At 33.1% G+C, this 27,197-nt stretch overlaps 1 protein-coding gene across 4 annotated transcripts in view; it reads right to left on the reverse strand.

Annotated features, from left to right (window-relative positions):
- Positions 1 to 6,034: 6,034 nt before the first annotated feature.
- Positions 6,035 to 27,197, reverse strand: part of LOC127128431 (uncharacterized) — an 80,944-nt gene continuing 59,781 nt past the window's right edge. Inside the window, exons 1-2 of one of the 4 annotated variants that reach the window (XM_051057729.1) lie at positions 12,418 to 12,641; positions 6,035 to 6,323 (exon numbers count right to left, since the gene is read on the reverse strand). In XM_051057729.1, the coding sequence (XP_050913686.1) occupies positions 6,088 to 6,323; positions 12,418 to 12,487 (306 nt within the window). In that variant the 5' untranslated portion in view covers positions 12,488 to 12,641 and the 3' untranslated portion in view covers positions 6,035 to 6,087. Of the gene's footprint in view, positions 6,324 to 6,401; positions 6,542 to 12,015; positions 12,305 to 12,417; positions 12,642 to 27,197 lie in introns of those variants that run through there. The other 3 variants (XM_051057728.1, XM_051057727.1, XM_051057726.1) reach the window with 3 other exon arrangements.

Consider the following 27,197-nt stretch of genomic DNA (forward strand, 5'->3'; position numbering starts at 1 on the left):
CTTATCAATAACCCTAACTTCATGAAGAGATGATACTTGTTTACTCTTGTTACTCAAGTAGGTTATCATGCTTCAAAGCAAGCCAAAGTCAAGGTCTTTGATCAAGGGAAATGCAAGTTGGTTCAAGTTGATTCAAAAGGTGTTTCATGTGGTGATCTCCATACCACAACCCTAAATCTTCAAGCCAAATCACATATCACTCAAGACCTAATCAAGCTTTCATCAGATGGTGTTTGTTCCATCATCGTCATGGTCTAAAAATGCAAGAAAATATCAAGTTTCCACAAAGGGGTGCAAGATGGTTTGACCTAATTTGCAAGTGTGTCATGCCTTTGGTCCAAATGCCAAAACTCCTTCAATTTTTATTCATATGCCAAGCTTCTTTGATCCAAATATGTATGTTGCAATCCTCTAAAACTTTTATTCAAGGGTGAAACATAAATTCATCCATCAGAGATCTCATTTGAGTCAATGGCCAAGTTGCCAGAATGGGCCAAAACCTTGTCATGACCCTTACTTTCCACTCTTGCCATTTTTAGCTCAATCATCCTTTTGACCCTATTCCTTTTGCATTATGTTAAGCTTATGTCAAAGATTATTTGGCCCAATTTTGGCTCAAAATTCATGAGGAAATCAAAAGTTATGGCATCATGAACATAAGACCTCAAAATGACCAAGCATGGTGCAAGGTGCTTGACCAATTGCCTAGCCCATAAAACCAGGTCACGACCTCAACTTCATAGAACCAGAACTTTAAACTTAAAGATCCTCTTGAATTGATTCTTTTTTCATCTTATTCTACCATGAAGTGATCATTTGGCTCAAAGAAAATCACAAAACGCACGAGTGGATTGGATTTGGACCAAGCTTGAACATGGTGGCCTAACTCTATTTTGGCATGTGACTTATAATGTTGAAACTTGCACAAATCAACTTGGGACCAGTCCTGACGCATGAAAACCAATTACCCATGATCAAACACATCTTAGTACAACTTGAAATGACCTAAAACATCCAAACTCACGAGTTTAGCACCTAAGTTCCACACGCTCGGGATCTGAAAATTTCCCACTCAATTCACATGAATCCAAACCAATTTCACACGTATTTGAATCCCAAATCATTCCTTATAAATAATGTAAGCTATTGTATTCATTTATAAGCTTTGAAAGCCAAAGAAACCCTGCCACCATTGAAGCCCGATACCTCTCAAAACCAGTCAAGCTCTTTTTTATTTCGAACTCTTTTCCTTCCATTTCTTTGCCCAGAATCCTTTATCGTCGTCCTCTGAAGGTATTCATGGCTTTACCTTGGTCTGAATCCTTCTGCAACCTAGCTACCGGATCCACCATTGCTGACTTCTGAAGCTTCATTCAAACAGGTAGATACGAGTTACAACCTTGAGCAAACAAGTTACCATACTACTCTCCTTGTTCTACTGATCAAAAGCCCTAACCTAGTATTTACATTGAAAAATATATGGGTTACTTGTAGGATCAACCAGTGAATCCTAGGACATAGTGTCTAAGAACCTAGTTATTGTTGATTTCTTTGTATCTTAAGGTTATTGGTTACGACTAGGTCGAAGGGAATGCGTGAAAAATGATAATATAATGAGTATCTCGACTTCTTGCAAAAAGTATAAATAAAAAATGACAATGTTGAATGTACTAGAATGAAAATAAATGTTGGAAAAGAGATGAAGATGAAGAAAGCAATGTAAATTGAATAATTTAGAAAACTTTGCATTGAAGAATGTAGCGGTCAAAATTTGGAAATTAAGCTATTGATTAACTTAACTCACAAAGCAAGAGTCGCCACCGCGCTTTTATTATTTCCAAAGGAAAGGGGAAAAGAACAAACAAAACCCAAAGAAGTTTTAAAATAAAACTAATAAAAACATAGATAAGGGTTCGGGGGTTGGTTATGCAAAGGAAAGATACTAGCGTCCTAAACATCTACAGTACTCTATAGGAACCTCTTTGAAAATTTGTGCATTTTGGCTTTAAAATGGGTTTTTTTGCAAAAGATTTGGGAGATGAGAGGAGAATTTTTTTTTAATTTGTGTTTACCAAGACTTCTTGAATTTCATACCTACGTACCAACAAAGTGCAATGGATGATCAAAACCTCGTAGTTCATGGTGAAAATAACAAAGATTTTTGTTTGGATTCATTTTTAATGACAAGACAATTTGTCATTTTAAGGAGAACACTCAACTGGTCACCCATAAGTATGAGAACTTTGCATCACCACGGAGAAGGGCTCCAACTTCGATAAAGATCAACAAGTATGCCACTAGCTCTCTTAGATAAAAAATAATTATCATCAATGATATAGGGATAGGAGAATTACATCTCAACTATAGAAATGACTCATGTCTAAACTTTGAGAAATTTTTTTAAAAGGAAAAGAGTGCACAAAGGGCACAAAATAGTTTGAATGGGTTATGTATTTTTTAAGTCTTTTGAAATTATTTTTTAGTATGCTTAAGATGTATTAACATTTATTAAGAAAATATTTTGAAAATCGCTTAACAATAGCCAAGGTTTATTGAGAAAGTGGTTCAAGTTTGAAAACAAGAAGATTTTTGAAAAGAGAGAGAAGATTTTGAAAATTAAAGAAAGGGGGAGATGGAGAGACTATCCTAGAACATAAAGTAAAATCTAGAGAGGAAAGATCTAACCAAAAAATAACAATCTTTACGACATGAGTCAAGCAATAATTCCCTCATTTGGATTAAGCCTCAAGCAAGCCAAATAAGCAAATAATAATCCATGTGCCAGATGAAACCAAAATAACCAAGCCAAGTCTTCAAAAGAAACCCAAAGTCAAAGGTACCATATTAATTCCAAGGTCTCAAATCACAAACTCCCAAAGCAAGGGTCAAGATCCTAGTTCTAAGTCCATAACTCCACAGCAGTGCCAAGGATAGTAACCTCAAGCCCATGAATTAAGAGAATTAGTTTTTTTTAGGGGGGGGTGTCTTTATTTATGTCTTTAAAAGGAAGAAAAAAGTCCAAATGGACATAGGAAAAAGATCATAAATATAAACAGAGGTCCAAGTAGACAAAGAGAAAATAAAATAAGCACAAACAATGTGATATGAGATGCTAAAGTAAAAGCATAAAGTAAATAGAAAAAAGATTATAAAAGCATGAGGTAAATGACATTAAAGTAGAGTTAGTGCAATAAAATGTTAGTAATCAAGAATAGAAAGGCAATTTGTCATTTTTTGGAGAACACGCAACAATTCACCCACAAGTATCAAAATATGGACCTCTACATCACCATGAGAAGGGCTCCAACTTGGATAAAACCAACAAGTATGCCACTAGCTCTCTTAGGTTAAAAGGAAACAATCTTTTTCACACCATACCATGGGGAGTATGAGACTTACAATCTTACTTATGAAAATGTCTTACTTTCAGATTCAGGACAAATTTAGCGCTATGTTAAGCAATCGTAATTGGACTTATGTAGAAGTCACAACTATCTGAGGTTGGCCAATAATAATATTTGTGTTAGTACATGCTAGATAGATGATATGTAAATCATTCTCCTAAAATTATTCCACAACAAAAAAAAGAGAATGGATCAAACACAAAGGCTAGGAGAGTGGTCCATTACATCTATCAATACTTCATGATACTTAGGACAAACTTATGCATCAATCCAAAGTACCTTAAATGATCCATGATCAATTAAGAGATATATTTGAAATGATGAAAGTTCATCAAGCACCAATCTACACAGCATGAACAAGATGGGCACAAACCATCCAATTGATAAAAAAAAAGGAAGAGAAAGGGATGAAGAAGAAGAGGACAAGAGAAACCAAATTCAAATTGGATCAAAGGCTTGATCAAGTCCAAATTTCAAAAGGATTGAAAAGTGAAATATCTGAGAGGTAAAGAGATTGCTTAGGTAAATATGGCGTGTGGAGGATCTGTTGGTGGAAGCATGACGTGGGAGTTGGAGAGTCGGAAGCAGGAACCTTATTTGGAGTTGTTTCCTCCAAGTAATTCTCGAGGACAAAAATTCTTTTAAGTGAGGGCGAGTTGTAACACCACAATTTTAATTTTAATATGATTAGTATTATTTTAATATTTTTTTAAAAAAATTATAATTGTTTGAGTTTTGATATGCTTTTATTTAATTAATGAGGTGTTACTTAATTATTTTGTGGTTGAGTTTTTATTAAGAATTAGTTAATTTTTAAATTAATTGAGAATAATAGAAGAATTAGAGAATTTGTGGCTTCCGGAAGAAAACTAGAAATTAATTAAAAATAGAGTAATAAGGTGGAATTAGTAAGAGCTATGGGTGAGAGGCATTGTAAGATTTATTAAAATGAGGATTATGGTTATTTTATTTAAAATAGAGAAGTTAGAAGGAAAATTTGGCAATGTGTGCTTTTGTTGGGAAAAAGGCAAAAAGAAACCTAAGAGAGCGTTGAAAGAGTAGAGGAAATCTCAAAAGGCGAAGTTCATCGCTCTGCAATTTTTAAGGCAATGGGGGATTATTCACATATGGATGGTTAAACAGGGGGATGGTGAGGGTTCCTTACCCTCTTGTCTTCTCCTTTTTCCTTTAATATGTAATTGATGTTTGTGGTCAAAGAGCTTTTGGACAAAACCCTTTGAGACGACCGATTGATAAATGTTTCTTTTTATTCTTTAGTAACATGATATGAATTCTGATTTGATTTGTACTCCGATTTGATAACCTTGTTGATGTCATATTGATGCCTTGTTGATCGTAATATCATGTTTGCGTATGGCTGTTGCTTTTGAATCATAGATTTGTTCAATAGAGTGAATATCATAAAATTCAAAAAGTAAAAAAGTAGGAAAATGTCAAAATCAAAGAAAAAATCGAGAATCGGGGTGTTTCGTCGAAAACACTGGCTACAGTACGTGAGAGCCGCAGAAGCGCAGTGCACGGTTGCGCATAGATGGAGTCGTGACACAACAGCACAATATGTGTTGGGCGCGTAGGTGGATGGAGTGGCACGACAGACGTTGATCGTTCGACCCGGGTTAACGGGTCGACGATAGCGTGTTTTGCGATCTATTTCGACAAATTTTGAATAGTTTTGTGTTTTTGGTGATTGTATGTTGACAATATTATAATTAAAGATAATTAATAATTTATTATATAAAAAAGCTATGAGTTGACATCGTTGAATGTGAGGTTATATAATATGAGGTTGTAGAATATTAATATTATTGAAGAATATTATTCTTTTTATTATTTTTGGAATAGCTTTTGTTGTGTGCTCTCCTTTTACTTATGTTGTGACAATTTTTTTATTTGCTTTATTAGTTTGGAACTCCATATGCATGTTTTTTTTTTTTTACTTTACCATACTATTTTGTCTATATTATTAATAATATTTTGTCACCAAAAAACAAATTGTAATTTTATTATTAATTATAAATTTTAATAGTGCTTTTAAATATTGTACAAAGATAAATTAATAAAATACATTAATAAGTCATTAAGGATATAGTAAGAAAAAAATGATGATATTAAAATTAACATACTTTATTACATTTCTCCATTTTATATTTTCTTTAAAATATTTATTTTGTGCTTCTTAAATCACTTATGAGTTTGTCATTATTCAATCCAAGTCCGGTCCTGTGCAAGTCGGCAAATGCTGCAGCACATAGCCCCAAACTTTAGAAGACCTCAAATTTTGAAATTTTTAATTTTTTTTCATAAATATTAATTAAAAAAATAAAATATTATTTAAAAAATTCAATAACTAAAATAATATTACGATAAAAACTTAATACATACAAAAATCAAGATTGTTCAAAATTTAAAATAATTATAATTAAATTTATTTTTAACTAATATATTTTTGATATATTTTTTAAATTATTATAATTATATATTTTTTAAAATTTGAACCTATCTTTGAAATTAGAACGGGGCCTCTGAAATGATCGGGCCGACCCTGATTCAATCAAACATCAAACTTTAATATATACTAAAAAAAGAAAATGTAAGTCCGAGACCCAAAATACAAAACCTCATACAATAAGATATGAGGTAATTATTTATTAAATTTCCATAATTATAAGCAATCATCTTGACTTATAAAAAGGTCATTATTCTGATGCTCATTTAATCCACAAACTATACAACATGAGCATGTGTGTGTATTAACAGTAGTGTCACATCTACAACGACGAGCCTGAGCACCTTTAAACCTTGCATTAAATTCAGCATTGCAGTCACGTTGTGCATGCAGACAGTCACCACTCAATCCTGTAAGAACCTTAGGGCAATATTTGATATTGGGTTCTATACCTACATGAACAACATTATAGAAAAAATATCAACAAAAAAAAATATATCAAAATAATAATAATAATAATAATAATATACCAGATCCATGGCTATGGTTGAAGAGAGCAATCAAAGCAGCAACAAGTAGGAGAATGCTTCCTAGCTTCATGATGTTATTAACACCCTCAGTAAGTATTATCAAATAGAACTTTGAAAATATTGGAACAATGTAAGAGAAATGGAATATATATATATATATATATATATATATATATATATATATATATATATATATATATATATATATATATATATATATATATATATATATATATATATATATATATATATATATATATATATATACTAGAGTTCACTTTATATTAATAATTAATACCTTTTGACTTTATTTATAAAGTTATATCTATGAATTTAAAACTACTATAAAGATTGGTAATTTCTGTGGATTTATAAAGAGACACATGTATTTAGATAGTGATAGCAACAACAAAAAAACTCCTTTTTAAATTATGAAAAAAAAAATGTTTAAAAATAAAACTAGTTTTAAAATATTTTTATTTAACTTATTCATTAAATATGCCAAATTATCAAAGTTTAGTAATTATTATATAGGACAAACTATATTATTATTTATGTGAAAGCTTAAATGTATTAATAAAATATTGATTGTACAATTTGTTGGGTATTTAAATAATATATTTAAAATATTGAGTTTTTCTTTTAACATAAATACAAAATATTTACCACAGTTTATATTTTTAAATGTCAAGTATCATATAATATAAAATAGCATTAAATATATATTTTGGTTCTCCTAAATCTTCAAAAAAAATATTTTTAATTTTTTAAAATATTTTTTTAAATAATAGGCCTTCTAAATTTTTCATCCATACTTTTGATCTCTTTATAAAATAGGTCTTCTAAAATTTTTATATTTAATTTTTAAATTCATTTTTAATAAATCGAAAGACTAATTGACATCATATAACATAAATACACATTTTTGAAGATTAAAACATAGTTAAAATTGCAATCTATCTATATAAAGATAATGTATTATGATAAATATCTTCTTATCTTATCTTCTAACTCTGCCACATCACCAATTTGAGGGTATTTATTTTCCAAAACTTGATTTTCACAACCAAACCATGCTACCTGTTACTTTGCAATTACAAATTACATAACCAAACCATACTACCTATTACTTTGCAATTACAAATTACATATTTTTGTTGAGAATGTATCAAGTGTGAGTAGTGTGGGTAATAGTCTCATATTGGTTGGAAATGTGGAGACTTGAGCATTTATAAGTGAGAAAACTCACTCACCTATTACCTTAAGGTTTTGGGTGAATATGTGGTTTGTCTCTCACAAAGGTGTTGCTCAATAAAGAAGAAGTCTAACAATGTTCAATGCTACCTAGTGAAAAATTGCCCCCAACAAATGGTATTATGAGTCTTTGTTTCGAGAAAGGGACCGACTTACTTGTATCGAAAGTCAACGGCATCAATGTGGTGAATAAGAAACGTTCCGTTGAAGAGTGTCAACGACGCCAGTATGGTGAATAAGAAACGTTCAGTGCGGTACAAGAGTTTGTGGAAGTAAGAAGAGCTTTCACTTAAGAGAGAGCATTGTGGACTCACACTTGAGGGGGGTGTTGAGAATGTATAAAATGTAAGTAGTGTGGGTAATAGTCCCACATTGGTTGGAAATATGGAGACTTGAGCATTTATAAGTGAGAGAATCCACCCACCTATCACCTTAAGGTTTTGGGTGAATATGTGGTGTGCCTCTCACAAAGATGTTGCTCCAAAAAGAAGAAGTTCAATAATGTTCAATGCTCCATAGTGAAAAAAGCCCCCAACAGATTTCTCTTTAAACCTCCAAACTTATGTTTTCTTCTAATCATTTCAATTAATTCTAAATTCCCAGTTATAACTTTTCCTCGTCTTTTCTTTATATATGAACCAATTAAACTCGAATTTAAACCAAAATGATTGTCAAATCAATCAAATTTGTTGTCATTATTTCACACCACCTTTCAACTTTCTCATCCGTCTCTCTTTGACACATCTTCCATTTTCAACTTTCTTTCCAACCTTCTATGTTTCTATCTCACCAAACAAGTCTTTAGATTTCTCATTTGAGTTTACTATCAACTACATTTTCAACATTATCTTCTAGTGCCAAGCTTTCCTAACTCAAGTAATTTAGGGTTTATATATTCTGTTGCCAATTTCTTCTTCTCTCTTCTTCAATTTTTTTGCAAGCGTCACGTACCTCTCGGTTTTATTAAATAACTGAGGGAAATATGTCCTTATTTATGTCGTATTGTGTTAATAACAGAGGGTTTTAACCAATTTTTATTTATTTTAAATTCAATTTTGACTCACTTGAATAATTTTTTTACACCTAACCCCACAAATTATGTGACGGAATCATATCATTGTATTTTATACATAACATAACACAAAATAGAAAATTTACATTATTTATAAAATCAAATATACAATGTTTACAATAGTTATAATGACATTTTGGATACACAAAAACTCTACCAAGAGAACCTATACATATTTGAGCATATACATATTTACACCTATAATGTCAAAACCTCTATGCAATGCTAATATATAGATGTAAATCAAGAAAAACTAGTGTTTACTATATTCATGATAAGATAGGAAGACACTTGCACAACATGATCAGATGTTATCTATGTTTTCTCGTGATAATGATGTTTCATTGCTAAACACTTATAATTTAAACAAAATTTAAATTATGATAAGATAACAACAACAATATTAACTTAACAAATATACATAAATTACATGTATATGGATAGTTAATACCTTAGTCCATGAATGGATAATTCCTCTGGAGACAATATTAAACATATGTCTCATCACATAGTATCCACATTCATAGTTGTTGGATTGTTTATGCGACTACAAATAATTTTCATATAATTAATAATTAATACACACAATGCACAAGTAATACGTTCGGAAAAATAAAATAAAAAATGTAAAAAAATACAAGTAGTACTTACATGGGGTTCTATGAAATTTAGCTTTTTACTAGGTATATTACGTTTCATAAAACGGTATCCCTCCATAGCTTACATGTAGGTAAACATTATACATGAATAAAAGTTATTCAAATCAATAAAAATTATTCAATATGAAAGGTTTAATTTGAGTACTACCTTGACTCGGTTGACCTGGAAAAGACAAGCTTATGTGTGGGATGTTCAGTGCGAAGAAAGTTTCCAAGAGCTGAAGAAGAGGCTGACGACATCACCAATTTTGATCTTACCAAATGCGAGTGAATATTTTGTTGTATATTGTGATACTTCTAAGATGGGCTTAGGTAGTGTGCTTATGAAAAATGCTCAGGTTATAGAGTATTCTTCGAGACAACTAAAGATTCATGAGAAGAATTATCCTACCCATGATTCAGAGTTTGTAGCAATGGTTTTTATGCTTAAAGTTTGGAGGCACTATCTGTACTGTTCAAGCTTTGAAGTTTTCAACAATCATAAAAGTTTGAAGTATTTATTTGATCAAAAGGATCTAAACATGAAGCAGAGGAGGTGACTAGAATTTTTAAAGGACTATGATTTTGAGTTGAGTTACCATCCTTGTAAAGCTAATGTAGTAGTAGTCGCTTTAAGTCAAAAGTCCTTGCATATGTCACCACTGATGGTTAGAGAGATTGATTTGATTGAGAAGTTTAGAGATCTTAACTTGGTGTGTGAGGTGACACCAAGAAGTGTTATGTTTGGTATGCTGAAGTTGACTAGTAGTGTTCTAGAAGAGATCAGGGAAGGTCAGAAGTTTGTTAGGATTGATTGATCGGTTGGTGTTAATCAGTCAAGGTAAGAAGGTAGACTTTATAGTAGATAATAATATAGTTATGAGATTTTGGAACAGAGTTTTTATGCCATATTTTCCAAAGCATAAGAAGAGAATTCTTAAAGGAAGCCAAAGTAGTAGTTTGAGTATTCATCCCAAAGCTACTAAAAAGCACCAAGATCTTAAGAAGATGATTTGGTGGACAAGTATGAAGAAGGATGTCTCTGAGTCTGTGTATTCTTGCTTGACTTGTCAAAAATCGAAGATCGAGCATCAGAAGTCGTCAGGATTGATGCAGCCTTTGAGTATTCTTGAGTGGGAGCGAGACGACATCTCTATGGATTTTGTGGTGGGTATTCCAAAGACCATGAAAGGAAGTGGTCTAATTTGGGTTGTAGTGGATAGACTGACTAAGTCGGCGCATTTTATTCTGATAAACATTAATTACCCATTACAGAAGTTGGTCGAGATCTACATCAGTGTGATTGTGAAGCTGCATGGTATTCCTTCGAGTATTGTTTCAGATATAGATCTGAGGTTCACATCAAGGTTTTAGGGGAGTTTGCAGGAAGCCTTGGGAATCAAGATAAGGTTGAGTTCTGATTACCATCCGTAGATGGGCGCTCAGACAGAAAGGATCATCTAATATTTGGACGACTTGTTGAAGGCTTATGTCTTAGAGCAGGGAGGCAGTTGGGATACTTACATGTCTTTGATTAGCTTTACCTATAACAACAGTTTCCATTCTAGTATTGGAATGACACCTTTTGAAGCTCTGTATGGTAGAAGGTGTATGACACCTTTATGTTGGTATGAATTAGGAGAGAGTATTATGTTTGGACCACAGATTATTCAGTATACTACTCAAAAGATTAAGATTATTCATGAGAAGATGAAGGCATCATGGAGCAAACAAAAGATTAATCATGAAGTCACTCAAGTTACTAGTATTGGTCATGCGTTGAAGTCTTGAAAGCTCACGCCTCATTTTATTGGTCTTTATCAGATTCTTCAGAGGGTGGGAGAAGTGGATGCAGCGGCGCGACAGGTGTCGGTCGTTCGACTCGGGTCAACGGGTCGACGATGGCGTGTTTTGCTGTTTATTTTAACAAATTTTAAATAATTTTGTGTTTTTGGTGACTGTGTGTTGACAATATTAGAATTAAAGATAATTAATAATTTATTATATTTAAAGAGCCCTTTGTTGATTGTGAGGTTATAGAATATTAATGTTATTGAAGAATATTATTCTTTTTATTGTTTTTGGAATAGCTTTTGTTATATGCTCTCCTTTTACTTATGTTGTGACAATTTCTTTTATTTGCTTAATTACTTTGGACCTCCATATACATGTTGTTTTTGTTCGTACTTTACCATACTATTTTGTCTATCAGTTAATTACAACCATTGATTTGTTAGAGAAATTTGACTTTTATTATAATCACATATAAAGTAACACAAACGGAAGATTGTGATGAATTGACAGTATAAATATTTTTACACTGACAGTGTATAACAATTAATCTCATTATTAATAATATTTTGTCACTAAAAAAACAAATTGCAATTTAATATTAATTATAAATTTTAATAATGCTTTTAAATATTGTACAGATAAATTAATAAAATACATTAGTAAGTGATTAAGGATATAATAAGAAAAAAAAAACGATGATATTAAAATTGACACACTTTATTACATTTCCCCATTTTAAATTATTTTTAAAGATTTATTTTGTGCTTGTTAAATCACTCGTGAGTTTGTCATTATTCAATCAAACATCAAACTTTAATATATACTAAAAAAAATAATGTAAGTCCGAGACCCAAAATATGAAACCTCATACAATAAGATGTGAGGTTATTATTTATTAAATTTCCTTAATTATAAGCAATCATCTTGACTTATAAAAATGTCATTATTCAGATGCTCATTTAATCCACAAACTATACAACATGAGCAGGTGTGTGTATTAACAGTAGTGTCACATCTACAACGACGAGCCTGAGCACCTTTAAACCTTGCATTAAATTCAGCATTGCAGTCACGTTGTGCATGCAGACAGTCACCACTCAATCCTGTAAGAACTTTAGAACAATATTTGATATTGGGTTCTATACCTACATGAACAACATTATAGAACAAAATATCAAACAAAATAATAATAATACTAATAATAATAATAACAATAATAATAATAATAAGAATAAGAATAATAATAATAATAATATACCAGATCCATAGCTAAGGTTGAAGAGAACAATCAAAGCAGCAACAAATAGGAGAATGCTTCCTAGCTTCATGATATTATTAACACACTCAGTATTATCAAATAGAACTTTGGAAATGTTGGAACAATGTAAGAGAAATGAAATACATACATATATATTACTGGAGTTCACTTTATATTAATAATTAATACCTTTTGACTTTATTTATAAAGATATATCTATAAATTTAAAACTACTATAAAGATTGTTCATTTCTGTGATTTTATAAAGAGACACCTGTATTTAGATAGTGATAGAAACAAAAAAAAACCTTTTTAAATTATGAAAGAAAAAAGTTTAAAATTAAAACTAGTTTTAAAATATTTTATTTAACTTATTCATTAAATATGTCAAATTATCAAAGTTTAGTAATTATTATATAGGACAAAATATATTATTATTTATGTGAAAGCTTAAATGTATTATTAAAAAATTGATTGTACAATTTATTGGGTATTTAAATAATATATTTAAATTATTGATTTTTTCTTTTCAATATTAACATAAATACAAAATATAACATGATAAGTACCATACTTTATATTTTTAAATGTCAACTATCATATAATATAAAATAGCGTTAAATATGTTTATGGTCCTCTTAAATATTTTAAATTTTATTTTAAGTTTTTTAAAATATTTTTTTAAAGAATAAGTCATCTAAAACTTTTCATCCACATTTTTAATCTCTTTTACAATTTAAAGACGTTTTTTACAACATAACAACAGAGTTAGCGATGGTTTTAGCAACGATTTATTATTTAGTGACAATTTTAACGATAATTTCGTATTAGGGATCAAAAGTGTGATTTTTTTCCAAAATAACCAACATTTTCAAATTAAATACGAAAATAACCATTTTTTCAAAAAAAAAAAACCAAAATAACCAACTTTGGTGAGGATGCGTCGGGGCAATTGGCGAACCCCCAAAAAAATAAACGAAGAGGCGCCAGTATGTGTGGCGCCTGCATGGCTCTCCAAAAGGAGGCGCCAGAGGCAATGGCGCCTGTGTGTGTGTGTGTGCAAGGCGCCAATTTTTGTGGCGCCTGTGTGTGTGTGTGGCGCCTGTGTGTGATGTGGGTGCCAATTCACCTTCCGTCTCTAGTTCAACCATCAATTTTAATTTTCTTTGTTTCAACAATGTCTGCATACATTCAAAAACGAAATGTTGATGTAATATTTTCTGCCGTTGCGGCTCCGATACAGGTTCGACTTTGGAACACAAATACGTTTGAACATCTTAATCGGACGTTGTACAGTTGGTTAGAGGGAGAAATTGGAGAGGATGAACGGATTAGAAGAATACAATGGCTTGTGTCCACGTTCAACCAAAACGGAGAAGTGCGCGAATGGGTGGATATTAAGACCGACCAAGATGCTCGTAGGATGATGCATTACATGTTCAAAATTGTTTTGATGGTTATAATCGCATAGTTTTTTTATTCTAGTTGTTTTAATTGTTTGTGTTATTTTTTATGAACAACTGTCTTTTCGTCACAGACGTCTTCTATGAAGTAAAATTAATTTTCCATATATTGCAACAGAGGTACTTTGAAATAAATTTAAGTTTCCATATATAGCGACAGAGGTACATCTGAATTTATCTGGTTGTGCTCGTTCCAACACTAGGACAGTTATTACGATTGTGACCTAGTTGACGGCATGAACTACATAGTCTAACCATTTTGTTCCCCGTATCCATTTCAGTTCGAATCCGGGTGCTGGTAGGGCGACCCTTTTTCTTCCTTCTCATAATTTCGTTGTGCCAGACGATGTCCCCTTCATATTCTGGCCAATAATCATCTTTTACCACTACCGAAAAACTAAATTTATAAACATTTGAAAGGCTGGCGACTTTGTAAACTTCAGATAGCAAGCAAGATGAATCCCTTCGAATCTTTGAGCACGCCGCAATGACATGGGAGCAGGGGGTACGAAAGGCTTGGAACCTTCCGCAGTCGCACCAACCTCTATCTAGTTCGACTCTGTACTGTCCCATCGGCATGCCCTCATTGTGATCCTTGGACTCGGCAACATTAAACCAACCTTTAGTTCTGTCAAATACCGTAACCACGTGTGTGTTTGCTTTGGCAGCTTCATGCCTGATGAATTTCATTGAAGCATCACTGAACAACTGTCCAGATTGCAACATTGAACTCCAAAGCGGTTATTGGTAGGTTATGGATGCCTTTGAAGACAAAGTTCATTGATTCCACAAGATTTGTTATCATGTGGCCCCAACGCTGACCGTTGTCGTATTCCCTAGTCCACTTCTCCAACGGAATACTATCGATCCACCGAACCGCATCTTCGTTCGACAATCTTATTTCCTCGCGGTAGTGTTTGAAAGAAGGTTCTAATAATGTGTAACCTGCATTGACAACCTTCTTACGCAATGTCTTATCTTTGATTTCTCGCATGAAATTATGAGCAATATGTCTAATACAAAACACATGCGTCGAAGGAGGAGTTTGCCAGCCATTGTCAATGTTATTATATGCATTGATGATTGAGGGGTGTCTATCAGAGATCAAACACAAGTTAGGTTGAGGTGCAACGTGCAATCGGAGATTTCTTAGGAAAAAACTCCATCCCTCAGCAGTCTCCCCTTCAACTAGGGCAAAGGCGATCGGAAAAATATTGATGTTCCCATCTTGTGCCACTGCCATCAGTAACGTTCCTTTGTATTTTCCATACAACCATGTACCATCAATTTGTATAATTGGTTTACAGAAAGAAAAACCTATGATACACGGTTGATACGCCCAAAATAGACGATGAAATATTCTATTTCCAACAGCACACGTTCCATCTGGTGTATATGCGGGCAATGTTTCCATGTTGATAATTGTCCCGGGAGCATAGTGTTTTAGAGACAACAAGTATTTTGGAAGTTTTTTGTAAGATTCCTCCCAATTGCCAAACACTTTTTCAACAACTTTTGTTCTAGCTATCCATGCCTTCCTATATGATGGTGTGTACTCGTACTCTGCCCTAATATGCGAGATTATTGTACTCACCTTTAACGACGGATTATCGCCAATGACAGACAATAATTCATCGCATATTAGCTGAGAGCTTAATTTACGATGATCCTGCATTGGGTTTGTTAGCATGCATGTGTGATCTGGACCCATTGATCCAATCTCCCAAGACTCGCTCCTCTTCTGATACGAAGCTGACAACCTAAAAAGGCAGTGCTCATTCGGACAATAAACTTTATACCTCGATGCATCAGTTCTGTCTACTCTGAAATCTGCTGATAGTTGCATGTGGAATTTCTTAATGGCTTTTACACATTCCTCTTTTGTGCGAAATGTGTCTCCTTGTTTCAGAGATCCTTGCGTTTACACGTAAGGATTGTACCATACATCTGCCAAAGGTTCATCTGAACCCAAATTTAACTTTGTCATGTGTTTGGGTGGGCAATATACATGACTTTCTGGAATTGGCTCCTCTTCCTCTTCAGCGTTCACCATCGAATCAACCATGATCTCAGGTTCCTCTTCTTCATCGTCTGGAACATTCACCTCAGCTTGTTCGCCATCAGTCTCACAAAACACTTGTGACTGATCAATGTACTGAGACTCCTGTTGTTGATGTGGTAATATATACAACTCTATATCATTGAAACCGGAAGGTTCGTGACTGCCAAACATATGATGAACATCATCATTATCTCGAATCTTCTTCTGATAAAATTTTACCTGGTTTTCTGCAAACCAAACTGGATTTTTATAGATGATCTGACCCACATTATTGCACTGCAATTTCTTTTCTATTCTTTGTTTCAGATGTGAAAAATTTGATCGCCGATTTATTGTAAACCGAGTCACCTATGTGTTTCGAAAACAAAAACCGAACAACTGATGATCAAATATTTCACCTTCGACATGTGCAGTGATCATATAATGTTGTGTGGAAGACATTGTGTTGAAATATTAAATATGTAGATAGTTTGAATGAGATTGAAATTGAATGCATTCCTGAGTTGTTCAACTGCACAACATAAATAGTTGGTCATTGGTAAGTTGGTCAATGCTTTAATAAGTTGGTAATTGTCTGTACAAACTTGACTATGCATGCAGTTGAAGGAATCCAACACGCAGAGAAAAGATTGAAAAGAATACATAAGCGTCAGGGAATCAAAGAATCTCTGAGTCCTGTGTCTTAAGATTCCACCTAGGTGCCCATTCCCTAGGCACCATTTAGTTAATTATATTTATTATTTAAATTAACAGTAAATAATATTTTTCACTTCTTTTTATTATCTTAGGTGGTCAGTAAGGGGAATGAACTACAATAGGTGCCCGAAACACGCTATTGTAGTCTATCGAAATCTATTGGATCACATTGGACATGATGATGTAATACTCCTACCAAACTATATTTTAATTTAAAAATACTTCTCAAATTATTTTCCATCTAACGATTTGGTATTTTTTCCATTTTGTTTAGAGGCCATATCTGGGTCTGAATCATGATGTGAACCATAACGATGTTGCAGTTTGGACAGCGAAGACCCCGATTATCCGATTCACTATACTTGAAATGCACCAAAGTGACTGGGTCAAACTGCAGTTCGGAATGCTACAACATATTCCAGAATCTCCCACGTGTTTGGGGAATTGGCATCAAAAAAGGGTCGATGCATAGTGGAATTATTCTGACTGGAGAGACTTTGCAAAAGACATGTGTCGTCAATGGAGGAATCGACGACAACACATCCTGAACGAACCAGACATCCAAGGTGCAAGACCGACTCAACAATATATGGCATGGTTTAGGTCTGTAATAACTCAGCAATTTGTATCTGAGCCGCGGTATTTGATGGATCCGCGCCAACTTGCTTTGTCATCGTATGTCCCACATCAATTCACCACCCAACACCAATGTGAACCCACCCAAACCCAACAACCAACCACACAACATCACCCGACCACATACACAAAACAACCACACACCCAACATCGCAACTCGTTCATGCCAACCACCCAACAATGAACCATCCAACGTCGCAATCCATTCATACCACCCACCTAAACACAAAACCAAGAACCAAACCCCGCAACCACAACCGTTTATAGCCCAGATGATTCATATGGGTCACGTCATCGTAGCCCCCCACCATTTAACACCCAACCACTGTTTAACTATAGTACGCCTCAAGAACCATTGCTTCGTTTTCAAAACGACTCAATGGGCCAATTTGGGCAACTATACCGTCCCCAATTCACCCAACCCCAACGCCCTAACTACGATGACATGGGAACCAAACTCCATTACGGAAGCGCCGTTGGCCAGAGCCCCTCCGGATATTGGGAGCAAATGATGACACATCTATCAAATACCGCCGGAACTTCTGTCGGACCTTCCAACCAGCCATCGCTCGATCAGGTTAGCACCCAAAGACCACAAACACCTCAAGAAAACCGTGGGAGACCTCGGAGACAATCTAACGCACCGGGATATGAAACCGGAGGACGTTATAATCGGGCGGGTCATTAGGTTTTTGGTATTTCCAATGTAACCAATTATTACATCTTTAATGAATCATGTTTATTTTCATTTTTATTTCTTATGTATTAAATAATAAATATTAAATATTAAAAACCAAAAATATTTTAAAAAAATAAATAACTAAAATAAATTTAAAAAAAAATAAAAAATAAAAAATACTAGAAGAGGGTGTATGCGCCAGATGTGGTGGCGCATACACCCACCACAACAAGAGAACATAGGCGCCATTGCCTTTGGCGCCTCCTTTAGGAGGGCCATGTAGGCACCAGGTGCATGGGCGCCTCCTCTTGGAGGGCCATGCAGGCGCCACAAGCATTGGCGCCTCTTCAAGAGGCCCAATGCATGTGCGCCAATTCATTTGGCGCCTCCTCTCACAAAGTTGGTTATTTTGGTATTTATTTTGAAAAATTGGTTATTTTCGTATTTAATTTGAAAATGTTGGTTATTTTGGAAAAAAAATCTCAAAAGTGTGGATGAAAAATTTTAGGAGGACCATTATTTGAAGGAAATATTTTGAGGGACTAAAAAATGAGATATTTAGGATGACCACTAACATATTTAACCCTATAAAATATATAAAAAAAATTGGCATAAATATAAAAGTCTAGATATCATTTTGATTTTAGTTTTTCTTTTTAAAAAATCATTTTAGTTTATAATTTGCGATTTCAAAATATTTTTAATTTAGGACAGATTGTTTTAACTTTAAAAAATATATTTTTTATATTTTTAAAAATGATTTATATAAAAAAATTAAAAAATTAAATGTTTTTTAAATTCGTTTTTAATAAGCCGAAAGGCTAATTGAGATTCTATAACATAAATATATATTATTAATAAATAAAACATAATCAAAATTGCAATCTATCTATATAAAAATACTAATGTAGTGTGATTAATATCTTTTTATCTTATCTTCTAATTTTGCCACATCACCAATCTGAGGGTATTTTTTGTCCAAAACTTATTTTTCACAACCCAACCGTATTACCGATTATTTTGCAATTATAAATTACATGTTTTTTTCACTAAACCTGCAAACTTATATTCTCTTCTGATCATTTCAATTAGTTTCCCAGTTACAACTTTTCCTCACCTTTTCTTTATATATGAATCAATTAAACTCAATTTTGAACCAAAAAAATGGTCAAATCATTCAAATTTGTTGTCATCATTTCACACCACCTTTCAATTTTCTCATCCTTCTCTCTTCTACACATCTTTCTTTTCCAGTTTTCTTTCCAACCTTTTATGCTTTTATCTCACCAAACAAGTCTTTAGACTTTTCATTTGAGTTTACTATCAACTACATTTTCAACTTTATCTTCTAGTGTTAAGCTTTCCTAACTCAGGCAATTTATTCTTCTCATTTCTTCAAAAAATTTTAGGGTTTATACGCTTTGTTACCAATTTCTTCTTCTCTTTTCTTTGAATTTTGCGCGCGTCACATACGTCGCGGTTTTATTAAATAACCGAGAGAAATATGCCCTTATTTACGTTGGATTATGTTAATAACCGAGGGGTTTAACCAATTTTTGTTTGTTTTAAATTCAACTTTGACTGGCCTGGATCATTTTTTTACACATAACCTACAAACTATGTAACGGAATCAGATCATTGTATTTTATACAGAACATAACACAAAAATAGCAATTTTACGTTGTTTACAAAGTCAAATATACAATGCTTACAATACCTATAATGATATTTAGGATACACAAAAACTCTATCAAGAGAACCTATACATACTTGAACCTATACATATTTATACCTATAATGTCAAAATCTTTATACAATGATAATGTACAGATGTAAATCAAGAAAAACTAGTGTTTACTAGATTCATGATAAGATAGGAAGGTATCGGTCCAATGTGATCAAATGTCATCTATGTCTTCTTGTGATAATGGTGTTTCGTTGCTAAACCCCTATAATTTAAACCTCTGCGTACTTGTTAATATTAACTTAACAAATAAACATAAATTACATGTATATGGATAGTTAATACCTTAGTCCATGAATTGATAATGCCTCTAGAGACAATATTAAACATATGTCTCATCACATAGTATCGATATTCATAGTCGTTGGGTTGTTTATGCAACTACAAATAATTTTCATATATTTACTAATTAATACACACAAAGCACAAGTAGTACATTAGAAAAAAAAAAGACAAGTAGTAATTACATGAGATTCTATGAAATTTGTTTTTTACTAGATATATTAAGTTTCACAAAATCGTATCCCTCCATAGCTCTACATGTATGTAAAAATTATGCATGAAAAAAAATTAGGCTTAAATAGTCATTTGGTCCCTGCAAGTTGGCGTATTTTTCAATTTGGTCCCTGAATCTTTTTTTTTGAAGTAGTCCATGAATGTTAAAATCATTTTGGTTTTAGTCCCTCAAGTGAAAATCACATAAAAAAATCGAAGGAAAATCCGCAGGAAACCTGCAGATTTTAAATCTGCGGGAAATTTCAAAGGAAAATCCACAGGAAACCTGCAGATTTTCCTACGGATTTTGATTTTAAGGACTAAAACCAAAAAGATTTAACATTCAGGGATTATTAAACTTATGAAAGTACCATGAATCATCTTTCAAACCCAATTGGGTTTGAAAGTGATAACCTCGATATTGGTCGGTACTCTGTAATTCTGAGATAATGGGATTAAGGGAGTGAAAGTTAGGATCTTCTAACTTAGTCAATACGTAGTTCGAAACATATAAGAGTAAGTCCCACTAAACAGAAGGTAGGAAAACTCTGGATATCGCCTTACTAGTCTTAGCCTTGAGAGAAGGCGGCTGATAAATTATGAAAAACACCTTATTGGACCTGGTCATATAGAAGGAGGCAGAGACTTTTGTAAAACCTTACCTTATTGGACAATGGATTATCGATCGACAATAACGTTTGAAACACTAGTCGGGCTAGAGGTTCGTCAATAGCTTCGACGTGATAGATTCGTAGCTCCTATTGTTCTATGTGGCTCGAACATTTAAGATATTAGCTTACATGTTATTGTATAGTGCTTTATGCTTCATTTCTTGAGTCATATGGGGTAGTATATGTGAATGCTAGCAGGATGAAATTAAGGATACTCACTTGGATACTCACTCGGATGATCGATATGGTGGAATCGTGATGCCATGTAGGCAATGTCACTTCGTTACTCATCATGAATGGGGGACGTGTAGCCACTTAGGCGTAAACCCACTACATTTCGGAACTCGTATCAATGTGCACTCATTTGACTCATCATGATGTGTGCTTATGCAAGCCTCTTGACGATAGGCACTTGGTTACTCATCAAGGGTGTGCTTGTGTGGCCTAGGTCAGAAGGCATGAGCTACTTCTGGTTTCCCTGTACATGGGTATGGGTTTGCATATTGGGTTGTATTGTTCTATTGGATGCTTGTTGATTCTCAATTGGATGGTCAAGGGGATCCCAATTATGATGATATGTGATGATGTTTGTATTCCTATACTTGATAGTGAGGAAACCCCTAATCAATGGTGGATCTATATTGATGCATGTACTCTGTAGAGCCGAGAGGACCCATAGGATAGGAGGACTCGCTAAGATTTAGTAATCTCACCCCAATTCTATTATTATTATTATTATTATTCGGGTGTCTCTTAGAAAGTGAAGAATTGCTAGAAGGTTTGGATTAAAGACTTGGGTGAGCAGATGGTATGAAGATCTTATCAAATCTTATCTTTCTGTTGTGCATTCCTTGAAGACATGTGTTATATACACTCTTAGTTTGGATTTTTGAGATGTATACAATTTTTATTATGTCATCTTTAGCTTTTGTATGTTTTTATGTACCATATTTTAACATCACTACACATTATTCTAGACATATATGTATGGAGTGTTACATTTGGTCATTTCCAAACAAAAAAAGATTCATGAACCATATTGAAAGCATGCTAACTTACAGAGACCAAATGACTATTTAAGCCTAAAAACTATTAAAAATTAAAGGTAAAATTTGAGTACTACAAATAATACCACTTACCTGCTCTAAACCTTTTCCATATCTTCATCAAGATGATAGTGTAACGAGCATAACAAAACTACAATACTTTGTTTTTGACATAAAATAATTAGTTATCAAAGATTCTGACATAAACACTCAGAATAATTAATAATGTCTTAAAATTGATTTATAAATGAAAACCAAAATTAAAGCATATACTTACTTATGGATAAACAATGCAATATAATAATCTTTATTCTCCTTAGCCAACTTATCTTGTATGTGCATCTTGATAGCCTTTGTTGAATTATCTCGAAATTGAATTTTCAAATGGATCTATGAAACTATACATTTTCAATTTCCTTTCAACACACATCTCATACAGAACCCTAATTAAAAGTTAATGCAAATGTCAAAACTTTATGTTAAAGTATGAGAACACTGAGTATAAATTGAAATCACTGTAATAATTATACTTATGAGGACCACGATAGTATTACGGGTACGTCTAACCAATTATCTCCCTTCAAAAATTCCAAAAGATAACTCTTATGAAGTACACTAGGTATTTCTGGTTCATGTTTTGATTCAAACGTGGAAAATTATAGAATCTCATATATCATACTAGATAGTCTTTGAGTGTTGTCTAGTTGAGGTGATGTGGTATAAATATTATGAACCGAGGTGGAACAACTATATCTCGTGCTTGCACCACCCATAATAACTTCCCAACTACTTTCTCAAGCATGTCCAACTGATCTAGATTTGGCTGGTTGAATACGCCCATTGATTTCAATTTATGCATCATAAAAAACAACTTAGTACAATGCAAAAATAATATCCACAAACAAAAATCAACATATAACACATAAATTTTAAATTATATGTATACCTCAGTCACATCACTGAGATACTTCTCTCGGTCAACCTCGGCCAACCTCTCTCGTTCGTTATGCACCTCCTGCAACATCTTCTCTCGCTCCTCCTGCAACTTCCTGTCCCGTTCCTTCCCCCTTTTTTCTGCACATCGTGCAACATATTCTCTCGCTCCTCCTGCAATTCCATATCTCACTCCTCGTGCAATATCCTCTCTTACGCCTCCTGATTCCACTTCCCCCGCTCGTGTTCTAATACCTCCCCTATCTTTTCAAAAACTATCTCTTTAATTTATCTCCCATGATTTATTTGGTTAATTGGTTGTGATGGTCTAAAATGTAGCTTCAAGTTGACGTCTCTTCCAAGACCACAGACACACCCAATATGCTTCTCGGTTCCAATTGATTCTACCAAGATGCATGACAGGCTTGTGGAATGAAGATAAAAACTTTGGCTTTTCCAACCACTTCATCCTACAACACATTGAATTAACTAAAATATGTTTGACTTAGGATTGATTGATCGGTTGGTGTTAATCAATCAAGGTAAGGAGGTAGACTTTAGAGTAGACAAGAATGGAGTTATGAGATTTTGGAACAGCGTTTTTGTGCCATATTTTCCAACGCGTAAGAAGAGAATTCTTGAAGAAAGCCAAAGTAGCAGTTTGATTATTCATCCCAAAGCTACTAAAAAGTACTAAGATCTTCAGAAGATGATTTGGTGGACAAGTATGAAGAAATATGTCTCTGAGTCTGTGTATTCTTGCTTGACTTGTTAGAAGTCGAAGATCGAGCATCAGAAGTCGTCAAGATTGATGCAACCTTTAAGTATTATTGAGTGGAAGTAGGACAACATCTCTATGGTTTCATGGTGGGTTTTCCGAAGACCACGAGAGGAAGTGATCCAATTTGGGTTGTAGTGGATAGAATGACTAAGTCGGAGCATTTTATTCTAATAAATATCAGTTACCCATTGTAGAAGTTGGTAGAGATCTACATCGGTGTGATTGTGAAGTTGCATGGTATTCCTTCGAGTATTGTTTCAAATAGAGATCTGAGGTTCACATCAAGGTTTTAGGGGAGTTTGCAGGAATCCTTGGGAACCAAGATGAGGTTGAGTTCTGCTTACCATCCGTAGACTTACGCTCAGACATAAAGGATCATCTAATCTTTGGAAGACTTGTTGAGGGCTTGTGTCTTGGAGCAGGGAGGAAGTTGGGATACTTACATTTCTTTGATTGGCTTTACCTATAAAAACAGTTTACATTCTAGTATTGGAATGACACCTTTTGAAGCTCTATATGGTAGAAGGTGTATGACACCTTTATGTTGGTATGAATTAGGAGAGAGTGTTATGCTTGGACCACAGATTGTTCAGTATACTATTCAGAAGATTAAGATGATTCATAAGAAGATGAAGGCATTGTGGAGCAAAAAAAATAGTAATCATGACAAGCAAAGGAAGGAAATTGAGTTCCAAGAGGGAGATCATGTTTTCTTGAGAGTCACTCAGGTTACTGGTGTTGGTCATGCGTTTAAGTCTCAAAAGCTCATGCCTCGTTTTATTGGTCTTTATCAAATTCTTCAGAGGGTGGGAGAAGTGGATTACAGAGTTGCCTTACCATCATCTCTTTCGAACCTTGATGATGTTTTTCATATGTCTCAACTTCTGAAGTATATTCCTGATATGTCTCATTTTATCCAATTGGATGATGTGCAAGTGAGAGAGAACTTGATTGTTGAGGCATTACCCTTGCAGATCGAGGATCGATAAGTGAAATATCAGAAAGGTAAAGAGATTTCTTATGTGAAGGTGATATGTGAAGGATTTGCTGGTGGAAGCATGACGTGGAAGTTGGAGAACCGGAAGCGAGAATCTTATCTGGAGTTGTTTCCTCCAAGTAATTTTCGAGGGCGAACATTATTTTAAGCGAGAGAGAGTTGTAACACCACAGTTTTAATTTTAATATGATTAGTATTGTTTTAATATTTTTTATAATTATTTGAGTTTTGATATGCTTTTATTTAATTAAAGAGGTGTTATTTAATTATTTGATGGTTGAGTTTTTATTAAGAATTAGTTAATATTTAAATTAATTAAGAATAATATAAGAAGTAGAGAATTTGTGGTTTCCGGGAGAAAACTAGAAATTAATTTAAAATAGAGTAATAAGGTGGAATTAGTAATAGGTGGAGGTGAGGGGAGTTGTGAGATGTATTAAAATGAGGATTAGGGTTATTTTATTTAAAACAGAGAAGTTAGAAGGAAAAATTGGCAATGCGTGCTTTTGTTGGGAAAAAGGCAAAAAGAAACCTAGGAGATCGTTGAAAGAGCAGAGAGAATCTCAAAAGGCGAAGTTCATCGCTCTGCAATTTTTTATACAAGGGGGGATTATTCATATATGGAAGGCTAAACAGAGGGATAGTGAGGGGTCTTTACCCACTTGTCTTCTCCCTTTTCCTTTAATATGTAATTGATGTTTGTGGTCAAAAAGTGTTTGGGCAAAACCCTTTGAGACGGTCGATTGATAGATGTTTCTTTTTATTCTTTAGTAATATGATATGAATTCCCATTTGATTTGTACTCTGATTTGATAACCATGTTGATGTCATATTGATACCTTGTTGATCGTAATATCTTGTTGGTGTATGGAGGTTGCTTGTGAGTCGTAGATATGTTCAATAGGGTAAATATCATAAAATTCAAAAAGTAAAAAAGTAAGAAAATGTCAAAATCGACGAAAAGAATCGAGAATCAAGGGTGTTGCGTCGAAAACATCGACCACGGTACATAAGAGCCACAGCGGCGCGGTGAACGGTCGCGAATAGACGGAGTCGTGACACCGCAACGCAATATGTGCGGGGCGCGTATGTGGATGCAACTGTGCGGCAAGCATAGGTCTTTCGACCCGGGTCAACGGGTCGATGATGGCGTGTTTTGCGGTCTATATCAATAAATTTTGAATAATTCTATATTTTTGGTAACTATGTGTTGACAATATTAGAATTAAAAATAACTAATAATTTATTATATTGAAAGAGCTCTGAGTTGACTTCGTTGAATGTGAGGTTGTAGAATATTAATATTATCGAAGAATGTTATTCTTTTTATTATTTTTGGAATAGTTTTTGTTCTATGCTCTCCTTTTACTTATGTTGTGACAATTTTTTGTATTTGCTTTATTAGATTGAAACTCCATATGCACGTTGTTTTTGTTCGTACTTTACCATACTATTTTGTCTATATTATTAATAATATTTTGTCACTAAAAAACAAATTGCAATTTAATATTAATTATAAATTTTAATAGTGCTTTTAAATATTGTACAAAGATAAATTAATAAAATACATTAATAAGTGATTAAGATATAATAAGAAAAAAAACGATGATATTAAAATTAACACACTTTATTACATTACTCCATTTTATATTTTCTTTAAAATATTTATTTTATGCTTCTTAAATCACTTATGAGTTTGTCATTATTCAATCAAACATCAAACTTTAATATATATTAAAAAAAATGTAAGTCTGAGACCCAAAATATAAAACTTCATACAATAAGATTTGAGGTTAATATTTATTAAATTTCCTTAATTATAAGCAATCATCTTGACTTACAAAAAGGTCATTATTCTGATGCACATTTAATCCACAAACTATACAACATGAGCATGTGTGTATTAACCGGAGTGTCACATCTACAACGACGAGCCTGAACACCTTTAAACCTTGCATTAAATTCAGCGTTGCAGTCACGTTGAGCATGCAGACAATCACCACTCAATCCTGTAAGAACCTTAGGACATTATTTGATATTGGGTTCTGTACCTACATGAACAACATTATAGAAAAAAATGATCAAATATAATAATAATAATAATAATAATAATAATAATAATAATAATAATAATAATAATATCCCAGATCCATAGCTAAGATTGAAGAGAGCAATCAAAGCAGCAACAATAGGAGAATGCTTCCTAGCGTCATGATGTTATTAACACACTCAGTATTATCAAATAGAGCTTTCAAAATGTTGGGACAATGTAAGAGAAATGAATATATATATATATATATATATATATATATATATATATATATATATATATATATATATATATATATATATATATATATATATATATATATTATATATATATATATATATATATATATATATATATATATTACTAGAGTCCACTTTATATTAATAATTAATACCTTTTGACTTTATTTATAAATTTATATCTATGAATTTAAAACTACTATTAAGATTGTTAAGAGATACATGTATTTAGAAAGTGATAGCAACAACAAAAATTCCTTTTTAAATTATGAAAAAAAATGTTTAAAA

This window comes from Lathyrus oleraceus, chromosome 3 (assembly GCF_024323335.1).
Source record: "Lathyrus oleraceus cultivar Zhongwan6 chromosome 3, CAAS_Psat_ZW6_1.0, whole genome shotgun sequence".
NCBI lineage: Eukaryota > Viridiplantae > Streptophyta > Magnoliopsida > Fabales > Fabaceae > Lathyrus > Lathyrus oleraceus.